Source organism: Podarcis bocagei, assembly GCF_964188305.1.
Source record: "Podarcis bocagei genome assembly, chromosome: 7".
Classification (NCBI taxonomy): Eukaryota; Metazoa; Chordata; class Lepidosauria; order Squamata; family Lacertidae; genus Podarcis; species Podarcis bocagei.
In genome coordinates, this window is record NC_138132.1 from 75,083,644 (window position 1) to 75,098,903 (window position 15,260).

Consider the following 15,260-nt stretch of genomic DNA (forward strand, 5'->3'; position numbering starts at 1 on the left):
CCGCAGGGCCCTAGTCTCTTGTGACAGAGCGTTCCACCAAGTTGGGGCCAGCACTGAAAAGGCCCTGGCCCTAGTTGAGACCAATTGAACCACCTTGCGACCTGGGACCTCCAAAATGTTGTCATTTGTGGACCTTAAGGTCCTCCACAGGGCATACCTGGAGAGGCGGCCCCATAGGTACGTGGGTCCTAGGCCAAGAACGGATTTGAACCCTGGTCTTCCAGGGCCTAGTCCGACACCCAGACCACTACACCACACCAACTCTCAATAGGACCTAATCCATTTCAATGGCTTTTTACTCAATTCAAAGCGCTTCTCTCCATGAGCAAGAGCGGCCCCCACCCTTTCCCGACCCCCTTTCCCTACTTTCAGAGGAGGCACCCATTCTGTGTCATGCCACGCCCCGACAACAGCCATTTTGTGTTAGACTGAACCCTCAACGGCAGCCTTTTTGTGGCTGGTGTCCAGGAGCACTTTCTCAACATCCCCAAGATGCCCATTGGCAGGTACGGTCATATGGGCATCTGCACCAATCAAGTTCCACGAGGTTCTCCAATTCGGTCAGCGTGTGGCGTTGGCTTATGCGGTCCAGTGGGGGCATAATGGTTTAGAGCAGGGGTCAGCAAACTTTTTCAGAGAGGGGCCAGTTCACTGTCCATCAGACCTAGTGGGGGGGGGCAGACTATATTTTGAAAAAATAAATAAAAATGAACAAATTCCTGTGCCCCACAAATAACACAGAGATGCATTTTAAATAAAAAGGCACATTCTACTCATGTAAAAACACACTGATTTCCAGACCGTCCACGGGCCAGATTTAGAAGGCGACTGGGCTGAATCTGGGCCCTGGGCCTTAGTTTGCCTACCCATGGTTTCGAGCATCCGACCAGGACCTGCGAGACCAGGGTTCAAATCCACCACTCGGCCAGAAGCTCATTGGATGACCCAGTGGCTTGCCTCTCAGCCCAACCTACCTCACAGGGCTGTTGCAGAGATTAAATAAGAGGGAGGGGGAAATCATGGGTAAAGGTAAAGGGACCCCTGACCATCAGGTCCAGTCGTGACCGACTCTGGGGTTGCAGCACTCATCTCACTTTATTGGCCAAGGGTGCTGGCGTACAGCTTCCAGGTCATGTGGCCAGCATGACTAAGCCGCTTCTGGCGAACCAGAGCAGCACATGGAAACGCCGTTTACCTTCCCGCCAGAGCGGTACCTATTTATCTACTTGCACTTTAGCATGCTTTCAAACTGCTAGGTTGGCAGGAGCAGGGACCGAGCAACAGGAGCTCACCCCGTCGCGGGGATTTGAACCGCCGACCTTCTGATCGGCAAGTCCTAGGCTCTGTGGTTTAACCCACAGCGCCACCCGCGTCCCATACACATACAATAAATAATAATAGAGAAACAGTGGAGCAGCGTGACAGCCTGATCCTGGAGAACTGGCTACAAATGCTGTGGCAGCAGCTGTGGGGTGGAAGTGTGGAAACTCACAGTGAACCCATTGAAGACCCAGTCCTTAGGGAGCCCTTTGATGTGCCTGAACCTCTTGTTGACGTAGTTGTTGAAGCGCTCCATACGCCACACCGTCTCCTCCTTGACGTGGCTGTACATCGGATTCTTCTTCTGAACGTACTGCGGGGAGTTGGCAGAGAAAACAGGCGCTCTTGTTAGGGGCTGTGCATTGTAGTGCTGGAGCTGTGACCCCCCCCCCTCCTGAGGACAAGGGTCTGGGCAAGGAGCAAGGGGAAGTGGGTTTGAAGGACGGGGAGCAGGAGGGTGGGCAAGCCGAGCAAGGGGGGGGAGCCGCTAGGATTGCTTATAAGAACCTAAGGTGGGATCAGACTAAAGTCCCATCTAGCCCAGCCTCACATTAGCCAAGCAGATGCCCCAATGGGAAGCATAGCTGTCAACTTTTCCCTTTTCTTGCAAGGAATCCTATTCGGAATAAGGGAATTTCCCTTAAAAAAAGGGAAACGTTGACAGCTATGATGGGAAGCAGGACCTGAGCCCCACAGAAACTCTCCCATCTTGTGTTTCCAAGGAGCTGGAATTCAGACTGCATTCAGAAGTGGAGTTTGGACACAGCTGTCATGGCCAGGAATCTAACCCACTATGAATTTCTCTTACCCCCCACCCACTTTAAAGCCATTCAAGTTGGTGACCGCCGCTACTTCCTGCTGAAGTGGATCCCACCGTTTAACCAGGTGCAGGGTGCATGTATTGACTGATTATTTCAGCTCTTACAACCCATCCTTCCTCCTTGGATGGAGCCCAGAGCCACAAGACAATAAAACCACATTAAAAAGAGACAGAGAGAGCAACATTTGACCTTTGTTTGGTGCTTTGAATCCCTTGGATTCCACCATTTCACTCAGATTTTGTGTGGATTCCATTTGTTTTAACGTTGGCTGAAAAAGAGGGGCAGGACTTTCTGCAATTTCTCTCTCCCTTCCACATAATATGAGAACCCTAGGGGTTCATCCACTAGCCCTCCAAATGGTGTAGCATTAAAGCCGCTAGCATGCTTGCAAAGCTAAGCAGGGTCTGGTCTGGTTTCAAATTGGATGGGGAACCACATGTTGAGATTCCAGCATTGCTAGGGGTTGGTCTGGATGACCCTCGAGGTCCCTTCCAACTAGTCAATGATTCTATGAAGATGAATGTTGGGAGATTCAGGGCAGACAAAAGGAAGGCCTTCTTCATGTGGCCCAGAACTAAATGGAGGAATTAATTCCCCAAACAGGTAATGACGGCTTTAAAAGAGGACTGGGCAAATTCATACGGGATGTTCCATGATGCATTATGATTTACTGTTTACAACTATATTACTATGTTCTTGTTTCAAGCTGCAAAGAGAAGTTTTTTTGTTACAGTGGTACCCCGCAAGACGAACGCCTCGCGAGACGAAAAACTCGCAAAACGAAAGGTTTTTTCGTTTTCGAGTTGCCTCGCAAGACGAATTTCCCTATGGGCTTGCTTCGCAAAACGAAGCTTGCCCCCGGGGACAGCGGGTCTTCTCTTTTGAAGCAAGGGGCCGCGGGGAGATAGCGATCTCCCTGCAGCCCCTTGCTGCAAAAGACCGGGGGAAGCGGGGAAGCGAAGCGCTTCGCTTCCCGCTGCTCCCGGACCTCTTCTGAAGCAAGGGGTTGCGGGGAGATAGCGATCTCCCTGCAGCCCCTTGCTGCAAAAGATCGGGGGAAGCGGGGAAGCGAAGCGCTTCGCTTCCCGCTGCTCCCGGACCTCTTCTGAAGCAAGGGGTTGCGGGGAGATAGCGATCTCCCTGCAGCCCCTTGCTGCAAAAGACCGGGGGAAGCGGGGAAGCGAAGCGCTTCGCTTCCCGTTGCCCCCGGACCTCTTTTGAAGCAAGGGGTTGCGGGGAGATAGCGATCTCCCTGCAGCCCCTTGCTGCAAAAGACCGGGGGAAGCGGGGAAGCGAAGCGCTTCGCTTCCCGCTGCTCCCGGACCTCTTCTGAAGCAAGGGGTTGCGGGGAGATAGCGATCTCCCTGCAGCCCCTTGCTGCAAAAGACCGGGGGAAGCGGGGAAGCGAAGCGCTTCGCTTCCCGCTGCCCCCAGGACCTCTTCTGAAGCAAGGGGTTGCGGGGAGATAGCGATCTCCCTGCAGCCCCTTGCTGCAAAAGACGTCGGGGGGAAGCGGGGAAGCGAAGCGCTTCGCTTCCCGCTGCCCCCAGGACCTCTTCTGAAGGCTGGCGGGGGGCAAAAGTCTTTGTCCCCCCTGCCTGCCTTCCCAGGGGCTTTTAAATCGCCCCGGACAGCGGAGAAGTCCTCCGCTGTCCGGGGGAATTTTAAAATGCCGCCCGCCAGCATTTTAAGATCGCCCGGACAGCGGAGAAGTCCTCCGCTGTCCCAGGGTTTTTTAAAATGCTGGGGGTGGGAAGAAAAGCCCTTGTCCCCCCCCCCCCAGCCTTCAGAAGAGGTCCGGGGACAGACTGTCCCCGGACCTGGTCTGAAGGCGGTTTCCCTAGGAACGCATTAATTGATTTTCAATGCATTCCTATGGGAAACCGTGCATCGCAAGACGAAAAAACCGCAAGACGAAGAGACTTGCGGAACGAATTAATTTCGTCTTGCGAGGCACCACTGTATTGGGTGCACATGCAAATATTGTCCATAAAATAAAAGGCGTGCACGCACAAATCTAGGAACCTCAATCAAACGGGCAGTTTTCCAGAAAGCAAAGGGGTGAGTCTTCCACGGACCATCTGTTTACGCATTTCTCAGCGAAGGGGCAGCAACAGGGGGAGCCTCCAGGTCTCTCCCCTTTGATTCCACCCACCTGGCAGATCCCCGCTTCTTAAATATGAAAATTCAAACCATTCCCTCCTCGCTCCCACCCACTCAGGCGGGACACAATTGGGGGCGGAGAGGCAGATTTCTGTGCTGCCGCCGCCACCTGCTCTGCCATGAATTTCCTGGCCTCCTCCCCACCCCACCCGACGCCGATGAGATTTGCAGGTACTCTTTTGAATAACAACACCTGGCCCTCATTTCATGTCCTTTGTGGCAGCGGGGTCTCTCCGGAGCCAGCGTGGCACCGCAGCTCTCCAAATCCCAAGCTGAGCAAACAGCTCTGTTCAAGGCAAAAAAACACTCACGAGGCGCCCATCTTGCCAAAGCCATTAAGCTGCAGGAAGGTGATACCAAGTGGGCTGGGCTGGCAGGGATAACATATGCTCCAGCTGTCCCTGTTTACCAGGGATGGATGGCCCTTGTTTTCTGGTGCCCGTCCTTGGCGCGAGAAGAGAAATCAATTCCTCTCTGTGTTTCTCCTCTTTGGTGAGTGTGACGTATTCGATAACAAAATCTCCAATCATGCCTCTTGCTTAAAAGGCCTCAGAAAACTATTTATGAATTATTTCAAAACATCTATATGCCACTTAATCGTAAACGCCCTGCTCTCAAATCAACACCTCAAAGCGGTTTGCAAAATGTTACCTGGATGGCTTACAAAAACGCCACATTTAAATTAAATCTCTCTCATCTCACCCAAGCCCTCGAAGGGAAACGGATGAATTTGCCAGCCTTCCCTGCACATAGAAATCTAGATGGTCAAGGGGGTAGGTATCGTTTATGGCACAGGTTGTGGGGAACCTGCGGCTCTCTGGACATTGTTGCTGCTGTTAATAATGGTAATAATTAGTATTAATCAGCTGCCTTTTCACTCAAGCGGCCACAAGCGACTCAAACACAAAACCAGTCACAACAGGGACAGCAAATAAAACCTAGAAGCGCCTCTGTAGGAATAAAAGGCAGGTCTTACAGATCCTGCCCCTGTTGAACTCCAACTCCTATCACCCCTGAGCAAAAGTGATGCTGGATTGAGGCTGACAGACGCAAACAATGTATTGCAGCCCGAAGGTATCGTCATATATTTTCATGACCTTGGCCCAGCTACTTAAATTTAGCACCTGCTGTTTTTGAGAGCTAGGCTTAGGGACGGGCGAATCTTTCCATTTCAGTTTTCCTCAATTTCCTGCTTTTTGCAATCTAACGATTAGTTCTTCACCTTCCCTCATTGATTTGAAAATTTCTTCTTCTTCTTCTTTTTAAAAAAGGAAGTTCTCATGGAAACTCACCAGCATTTTAGTCTACATTTCCCCCTAATTTAATATGTCATTTTGCCTACTATCCATTTTCTTTTTGGAGGCAATTTCCCTTAATATGTTGATTTCACCGATAGATGCCCCTATTTATTTATTTATTTATTTATTTATTTATTTATTTATTTATTTATTTCATAAAACCCACACGGTGCCTGATTTGCAAAATGGGCAACAGCCACCTCAAAGCAGTTTTGCAAAAGAAAAGAAAAGAAAATGAAGTGAAAACAAACAGACTTCTAAAAGGTTAAAATGCAGTAGACTAAAAGCAAGATTAAAACTCGCATCAACTTTCTAAACATCTGGATAGGCATGCCCAAACAATAAAGATTTTTAGAAGGCACCAAAAAGAGGGCAGTGAAGGGGCCTGCCTGGTATCAACAGGCAGGGAGTTCCAACGGCTACATGCTGCCACATTGTTCTTACACACTTTCCCCACACTTTCTGAACCAGATCGCAACATTCAGAGCAGTGCGAATTTCAAAGAATGCCTGGCTTCACGTATTGTTTGGGTACGATGCCTGTTTTAACGCAACGCTCCACATTTGAGAGAAGGCCCAACTATTTCCTGGTCCACAGAATCCTGCCTCCCGCTCAAATCCCACCCCCCTCTCCCCCCTCACCTGATTGGTCAGATGAGAAGTGAGGTCTTCCGACTTCGGGTCGTAGTCGAGGCACGTGAGGCGGACGTAGCCGTGGCCAAAGAACAGCATGAAGGGGCAAGTGCAGGCGATGAGGAGGTACGAGCGAACATCAAACTTCTTCCCCTCTAAGAGCAGCGGCTTATCAATATATCTGAGAAACCAGGAGGATATGCATCTCTGAGGCACCGGAGCTTCTGAGGCTCTTCAAGCCTCGCTCATGCCAATCTGCTTATTTTATTTTTTATGTTCTAATCTATTACATCATCATCATCATTATTTTATTTTAAATATATATTTTTTTAAAAAAAGCGCATGGAAAGGGTAACTTATTAACACAGCAGGCACAAGACAGCTCGATAACTATGCATCCTCATTATCTTAATATTTCCTTCCTCCATTACAGTTTCTTTATGGGGGTGTTTCCATGCAAAATTCTTCTTTCCAGGGTTTCAGGGTGAAAAGATAATTCAAAAGGTCCATAGTCTAGAACACAGATTCCCAAAAGAGGTGGTGGAATAACCTGGGGTGGGGTGGGTGGGTTTCAAGTTCATCCGTTTGGTTGAACTAATTAAACTAACTGGATTTTTGAATGCATGTGCAGCTAATGGTTACTGTTTCAAACTGTATTGCATTACAGTGCTACCTCGGGTTACAAACACCTCAGATTACAAATACCTCGGGTTACAAATAGTGGAATTTTTCAAACAGGACAGGAAAATTGGCTTCCAGATGGAAAAATCAAAACTAGAAACTGAATTGTTAGAACCTAGTACTAAGAATTTATCTAGAATGTATAACTTGTTGCTGAAATGGAACACACAGGAGGAAACAGTCAAATCAGCCATGATTAAGTGGGCACAGGATGTTGGTCATAACATCATGTCAGATGACTGGGAATGGTTATGGAACACCGGTATCAAATTTACGGCATGTAATGCCTTAAAGGAAAACATTATGAAAATGGTATACAGGTGGTACATGACCCCAGTCAAGCTGGCAAAAATTTATCATTTGCCCGATAACAAATGTTGGAAATGCAAAGAGACTGAAGGTACCTTCTACCACCTTTGGTGGACATGCCCGAAGATTAAGGCTTTCTGGGAAATGATCTATAATGAAATGAAAAAGGTACTTAAATGTACTTTTCCTAAAAAACCAGAGGCCTTTCTCTTGGGCATTGTCGGCCAATTGGTGTCAAAGAAGGATAGAGCTTTTTTCATGTACGCTACAACAGCAGCAAGAATACTCATCGCAAAGCATTGGAAGACACAAGATCTACCCACTCTGGAAGAATGGCAGATGAAAGTGATGGACTATATGACATTAGCTGAGATGACAGGCAGAATCCGTGACCAAGGAAAAGAGACAGCGGAAGAAGAATGGAGAAAATTCAAAAGTTACCTTAAGGACTATTATAAACTCAATGAATGTTAGAGTGTTTTGGTTCTTAGGAACAAAGGGATACAGTGACATAAGGTTAGAATATAGAGATGATTAAGATGACTGAGGTTGGAAAGTAACAACTGGGAGTTGCTATAAAATTATAGACATTGGGATGCAGAAAGGGGGGGTATGGGGAAGTCCCAGAAAAGAGGTTTATGAAAATATGTTATGAATTTATACGTGTATGTTTGTTTTCTTAAGTGTTTGTCTGTTTTTTAAAATTTGTAAAACCAATAAAAAAAATTTTAAAAAAAAAACAAATACCTCGGGTTACAAACACTTTGGGTTACAGACTCCGCTAACCCAGAAATAGTACCTCGGGTTAAGAACTTTACCTCAGGATGAGAACAGAAATCGCGTGCTGGCAGTGCGGCGGCAGCGGGTGTCCCCATTAGCTAAAGTGGTACCTCAGGTTAAGAATGGTTTCAGGTTAAGAACACACCTCTGGAACGAATTAAGTTCATAACCAGAGGTACCACTGTATTATTATTCTTCCTTCCTGGATTGTGTGAACCAGCATAATGAATAATAAAGGTTGGGTTGGGGGCACAAGGGATTAGTGCGTGGAACCCAGGGGGCGGTGACCCAAAAAAGTTTGGGAACCGCTGCTGTAGAATATATTGAGGACAGGAAGCGGGTATTATGATCCTTTATGCTTGTATAGCCAATAAAGGCTTTCCAGATTTGTAAGATTGGCAGAGAATAACTAGAGAAAACGGAATAGACCTCCCAGCCCTGTGGACGGCACACAATGCTTCTGTTTTTCAAATACTGCTCAAATTGTTTTTGATAGTCGTAAGTGGACTGATTAAACTAGCCGTGCAATTGTCATGCTTGCAAGGAAAGTTGACATTAGCTGATGCTGAAAGCGGGCATTAGCTGATCTCATGTTTGTTTGATTTGATTATTCTGGCCTGAGGCAGTGTGTGTGTGCGCGTGTAGTGCCAGATTTACGTATAAGCTAAACAAGCTATAACATAGGGCCCCACTCTCTTGGGGGCCCCCAAAAAATTAAAGGAGGGAAAAACTAGATCTACATTTCCAAAATATAAGATAAAAAGCAAATAAAATAAAACCTACATACAGTTAGAGCTTAATAATTATTTCACTGTTAATATACTTCTTCTTAATTATATTTCACTATTAATATACTTCTTCTTAATTGTATTTCAGCTCAACAATTACTTTGATAAAATACATATGTTGTTATGTGCAAATGGCTTTAGATACCTATTAGGTCTATAAATTACCATATAGCATATATATTCAACACAAATAACAGCGACAATTTATTGTTGACAAAAGACAGCTGGACATATAAAGGGCCCCATTACCTTCAGTAGCTTAGGGCCTCATCAAACCTAAATCCAGCCGTGTGTGTGTGTGCATGTGCACGTGTGTGTGTATGAATTTTTGCATTTCCACTTCTGTAGGAAGCCAGTTAGACGGGGAGGGGCGGGGGCAGGTGAGTGCAGCTGCTCAGCTCTCTAACAGCTTTGGTATATAGCATTAGAGACTTATTCAGCTCACACAATGCAAAGTCTTTGGCGTGCATTTCCGCCTTTGAAGCTCTCCTTAGATGCCCAGACAGAAATAATCTCTGATCTGTCTCTCTTTCTTTCTCTCTCTCTTCACCAGCTGTTAAAATGCTAATGATCTGTCTGTGCCGATGACACAAAACTTTAAGAAGAGAGAGAAAGGTATTGGAAATGAAACTAGGCCGACTGAGGAAAGGACTCTGATCATACAAACGACAGGAAGTCCTTAGACCGGGAACGCTCGAGCTCTATATGCCAGGAGGAATAAAAGGAATAAGGGGGGTGTGGATATCCTGCCGTTGACCTAATGTACCCACCCGCTAAAAGGGACGCGGGTGGCACTGTGGGTTAAACCACAGAGCCTAGGACTTGCCGATCAGAAGGTCGGCGGTTCGAATCCCCGTGACGGGGTGAGCTCCCGTTGCTCGGTCCCTGCTCCTGCCAACCTAGCAGTTCGAAAGCACGTCAAAGTGCAAGTAGATAAATAGGTACCACTCTGGCAGGAAGGTAAACGGCGTTTCTGTGTGCTGCTCTGGTTCGCCAGAAGCGGCTTAGTCATGCTGGCCACATGACCCGGAAGCTGTACGCCGGCTCCCTCGGCCAATAAAGCGAGATGAGTGCCGCAACCCCAGAGTCGGTCACAACTGGACCTAATGGTCAGGAGTCCCTTTACCCTTAACCTTTACCCTCCCGCTAAGACTTTCCGCAGTTGCTCTTACGCAAAACGCAGAATCCCGTGCAATCACAGAAAACAGGATGGCACTTTGTTAACACCTTCTGTTCAGACTCTGAAATTTGCACAAATACAAAAGCATTTGGGGGAGGGGAACTTAATGGTTTTTTGACACACACATTGCAAAAAAGCTCAGTGAAGACTGAATAAGCTCAGTGGCTGTGAAATGCCGATTGAATGTTTGGAGGAGCCATAAATGGAACGGAATCTAGAACAGGAATTCTAGATGCTAGAATGGAATCTAGAACAGGAGGCCTCCAGGATGCCACACTCTGCTATTCCCCCCCCCCCCCGGTATGTGGGGTGTTTAATGGGGAGTCCTGACTTTTGCAGCCCATAATGGGGGGGAAAGGGATGCTGAGGCCCAGAAGAGGTGCCAAATGGCTCTTGGGCTTCTTACTAGGCCACACCCCCTGTCACCAGGCCACACCCCTCCCCAGCCAAGCTTCACGTCCTCCAGAATGGCTGGGATGTGTTGCGGAACTCGACAGCATCACTTGCTTTCCTGGATGGAGGGTTGAGAAGAGTGTCCTGTGTTCAGGAAGCAGCACACTGTGCAAAGGTTAAGATTTGCAGCAGTTGCTCCTCCCACTTTTGCCACCAGCTCCACCCACTACTGGCCTGTGGCCCCTGGAAGGTAGCCTAGTAAGAGATGTGGATGCCGGGGGTGAAAAAAGCTGCCTGTTCCTGCCGTACTGGTTGCATTCCAGGAGCTCGCATTTCTGCAAGATGACGGCCCGAGAAGGAGATTTCCCCAGCCCACCCAAGATCCCGGGCTTCCTTCACCTCAAGCGCACCGGTTAAGTTCCCCGAAGACCACCCAGCAACATCTTTCACCAGCCAGCTGGAAACTTGGGGCAGTGGGTTAGCAGAACCTCCACATCACTGCGTTCTCTACCTTTGAACGATCCTCGCCGGGGGAATTTTGTAAGGCAGTTTCTTGTACATAGGATCTTCTTCGATGCTGAGGAGCTTGGCTTGCAAGCTGTCGACCTCAGATTGGTTTTTGAGGAGGAAGATCCCCCGGCCTTGGTTCGAGCTGGTGGGCTTGCAGATCCAGATCTGAGGCTCTGTGGAGAAGAGGAGAAACACAGGCAGGTGCCTGATGGGTCTATCTGGCCCATCATGGCCTCCTGGGCTGTAGCTCAGTGGTGGAGCACCTGTCTCACATGCAGAAGGTCCCAGGTTCAATCCCCAAGGACATCTCCAGGTAGGATGGAGGATGTCCCCTTCCTGAAACTCTTGGAGAGCTACTGCCAGTCAGTGCAGGCAATACTGGCTGGCTGCTCTGATTCGGCCTGTGGACCTGTGGGAATATAATGGGGAGGCGGAGAACCATGTCTGCCACCTTGAGCTCTCTGGAGAAAAGGTGGGAGATAAACGCAGCAATAAAAGGAAAGGAATTCCAACTATCTCCATTGGGAATAGTTTCCTTTATCTGGAATCTACAACCACAGCCCAATTCTGATCGAAAACGAGACAGTGCCTGAGCTAAGCAGGAGTTTGGCAGGATAGGAAAATGGTCAAATGAATTCATTTCTGCTTGGGAGGATGTGACTTAGCTCTGAAGCTCCTGACATTCACCTCTATATATTCTGAAGAATCTCTCTCTCTCGTCCTTGGTATCCAGGCGGAAAGTCTCAGGGAAAAAGTACTCCATTCTCAAAACCCTGCAAAAGCCCAGGATACGAAGAAGGGGTTGGAACTTGCATGCTCCTCGTGAAGGGATCTGTGCCTCTCCAACTAAGGATGGGCGAACAACCTCCCAGTTTGGGTTTCTCCTTTTCCCAATATTCAGTTAAGTTCTCCATATTTCCACACCTGTTTGCCATTTGTTTAGTTACCTTGAAAGCCCTCTTGAAAACCCACCAGCGAATTTCTCCTAATACGCCCTTGTTTGTATGCAATTCTGCCTAACGTACACATTTCCACAGAGCCATTTCCCCTAATACAATGCATTTTTTTTTGTATGGTCTTGGCAGAAATAAAAAGGTAAAGGGACCCCTGACCGTTAGGTCCAGTTGTGGCCGACTCTGGGGTTGCGGCGCTCATCTCGCTTTATTGGCCGAGGGAGCCGGCGTACAGCTTCCGGCTCATGTGGCCAGCATGACTAAGCCGCTTCTGGCAAAGCAGAGCAGCGCACGGAAACGCCATTTACCTTCCCACCATTGTGGTACCTATTTATCTACTTGCACTTTGACGTGCTTTCGAACTGCTAGGTTGGCAGGAGCAGGGACCGAGCAACGGGAGCTCATCCCATTGTGGGGATTCGAACCGCCGACCTTCTGATCGGCAAGTCCTAGGCTCTGTGGTTTAACCCACAGCGCCACCTGCATCTGCAATCAAATGCATGATTTACCCTAGTCTGTGCACCTTTTGCACACATTGCTTGGGTTGAGAGCTGCACTGCAAAATTCAGGGCAGACTTTGGATTGCTGTGTTTCGGTTTCCGTATTGTTTCAGAAAGTGTTCTGCTTTTTATTACGTTCTGTACTTTTAATAGATATACTGCAAACTGGCCTGTGAGCTTGGACGAAGGTCAGTATATAAATTTAATTAATAAAAATAATATAAATAGCCCTCAGCTGTGTGTCACATGATTCCTCATGGTGTGATCCCAACCAATCAGCGAACACAATGATGCCACAAAGCCAAATAGCTCCAGATTTGAAACCCTGTCACACGCTGACATCTGGATTTGAGGTTTTGAATGCTGGCACAGACTACATTCTGTTCTGGAAAGTTGGCTATGGCTGGGGGGTGTTTTTTGCAGGGTGCGTGGGAGAGGCAGTTAGATTATACCGTATTTTTCACCTCATAGGACGCACCGGCCCATAGGATGCATCAAGTTTTTTTTGGGGGGGGAAATAAAGGGAAAAAATTTATTCCCCCCCAGGCGCTTGTGGGGCCGGCAGCGGGGAGAAGCGCTCTTCTCCCCGCCGCCTGCCTTCAGATCAGGTCCGGGGACAGTGGGGAGACGCGCTGCGCCTCCCAGCTGTCCCCGGAGCTTGCGGGGCTGGCGGCGGGGTCTCCCCGCCGTCAGCCTCCAAACCACTTCGGGAGACAGCGGGATGGCGGCGTTCCACCTCCCTCTGTCCCCCGACCTTGTGGGGCTGGCGCTGGGGCTCTCCTGAAGCCTGGAGAGCGAGAGGGGTCGGTGCGCACCGACCCCTCTCGCTCTCCAGGCTTCAGCGAAAGCCTGCATTCGCCCCATAGGACGCACACACATTTCCCCTTCATTTTTGGAGGGGAAAAAGTGTGTCCTATAGGGCCAAAAATACGGTACCTACTTCCCATAGTCAATTTTTTTTTTTTTACTAAACTTTGTCCCTGAGGCGTCTCCTGGCCTCCTAAAGCAAACATCACCCATTACTGGGAATACAGCTACCAAGAAGCAAGAGAGGATTTTGAAGCCTGTGTAATTTTTGCAAATTCTATGCATATTTTCACCTTCTTTTGCATAATGTTGCGATGTTTGCTTTTGCTGCACTTAATAATTCACTACAGCTGCACCATATGCTCCCCAGTGAATAGTTTTGGCATCAAAAGGGAGCTGTTAAAGGAACAACCCCCCCCCCAAGAACCCCCACTACCAATCAAGTCATCTTCCTTTTTATGCCCAATGATAAATGCCACTCTGCTGCCCCCTCTACATGCCCCTCATCTGCCCAAGGGCCGCAGTCCTTTCTAGGCAAGATTCTGGGGGCCGCATTACAGTGGTGGGCAGAGTCAGATGAAAAATGAGTGGGGCAAGCCATGTGAATGTTATCTTTGTATGGTAGGCTATACATGCATACCAACACCCTTCTCTAGCCTCCAACCAGCTGAGAAAGAAGCATTATGTGGGTTCGAGGACAAATTCCAGCCAGGCAAAAACACTCAAGGAGATTGTGAAGCAGGCCCAGCGAGGGGCGTGGTTTGGCGAGAGGAAGGCGTGGCCTGTGGAACATCCCAAGGGCCCAATTAGAGAGGGCTAGAGGGCCACGTCTGGCCCCTCTGAGCTCGAGACGCTTCCCCCTTGAACAACATGAGGCGCAGGGAGGCTGTGCTTAAGAGTTTAGGGCTCACTTTGTGTTCCTGCTGATGTTCTTCATCACCCATTCATACCCCCTCAAGTTCATCAAAAGGCCGATCTTGGTAGTGAGGATCTTGTTGTTAGAGATCTGGTAAAGAAGCTGCTCTCCTGCAAAGGGAGGAATAGCGAGAGCCAGGCTGGAGCATGAAGGCTGGGTCAACCTCTCTGAAACGCAACACGTCCTTTATTGATAACCTTTGGGCCAAGCCCAACAACAAGGGTGCAGAGAGCCTGCCGACTCCAGCTGCTGCTGGACTGCAGGGGTGCCAATGAGAATAAAATATTGTGGGGGCCAGGTAAGCCCCGCCCGCATAATTGATCACATGACATGGTGCACACACACCATTTGAATGGGAATGCTCATCAGCTTCTCTGCATTGTAGGGAGTTAGACTCTATGGTGTTCATGGTTCCATTCCAACTCTATGATTCTCTGAAGAACAGCACCTATCAGGCTGTAGCTAATAGTAGTCAGTAGACCCACTGATATGAATAGACCTCAGTTAGTCATGTCCATGGATTTCAATGGGTTTGAAAATCATCCCTGACCACTCGTCCTGTTGGCTGTGGTTGATGGAGGTTCAGCAACATCTGCCGAGCCTCAGGTTCCCCACTCCCGTGCCCTAAGACCACTAGGGAAAAGGTCTTTTTGGTGGTGGCTCCCCCAGGCCTCCTTACCTTCTCTGAAGTTGAAATAGGTGTCCCGGCACTTAGTCTCACACCACTTCAGGATGTAATCATCCCTCCGGTTGTCATAGATACGCTGCCAGCCTTTGTTCTTGCAGAAGGCGTTCACTCTGCTCAGAGGAAGGAGAGAAAACAATGAGGTCCAGCAACTTGTTGGGTTTTTTAAAAAATAAAGAACGGCAGCAGCCCTTGCCTTCACCCTCAGAAGAGTCTGGCTACTTGATCAGGCCAAAGGCCCATCTAGTCCAGCCTGCTGTTCTCACAGGGGCCAATCATCTGATGGCTGCAGGAAGCTGGGGATGAACGCATCAGCCCTCCTTCACTCATAAGAACATCAGAAGAGCAATTCCCTGGGGGATTCCCTGGTCCTGAATGGGGTAACTGTGCCCCCGAAGGACCAGGTGCGCAGCCTGGGAGTCATTTTGGACTCACAGCTGTCTATGGAGGCGCAGGTTAATTCTGTGTCCAGGTCAGCTGTCTACTAGCTCCACCTGGTACACAGGCTAAGACCCTACCTGCCC

General features: G+C 48.7%; 1 protein-coding gene across 3 annotated transcripts in view; it reads right to left on the reverse strand.

The window, feature by feature from the left end:
* LOC308590981 (uncharacterized protein) overlaps positions 1–15,260 on the reverse strand; it is a 220,976-nt gene that overhangs the window by 9,822 nt on the left and 195,894 nt on the right. For all 3 annotated transcript variants that reach the window (XM_081201423.1, XM_081201424.1, XM_081201425.1), the window contains 6 exons: positions 14,731–14,849; positions 14,047–14,161; positions 11,563–11,648; positions 10,877–11,048; positions 6,244–6,415; positions 1,493–1,633 (listed from right to left, as the gene is read on the reverse strand). In XM_081201423.1, coding sequence (XP_081057549.1) covers positions 1,493–1,633; positions 6,244–6,415; positions 10,877–11,048; positions 11,563–11,648; positions 14,047–14,161; positions 14,731–14,849 — 805 coding nt within the window. The remainder of the gene's footprint in view (positions 1–1,492; positions 1,634–6,243; positions 6,416–10,876; positions 11,049–11,562; positions 11,649–14,046; positions 14,162–14,730; positions 14,850–15,260) is intronic.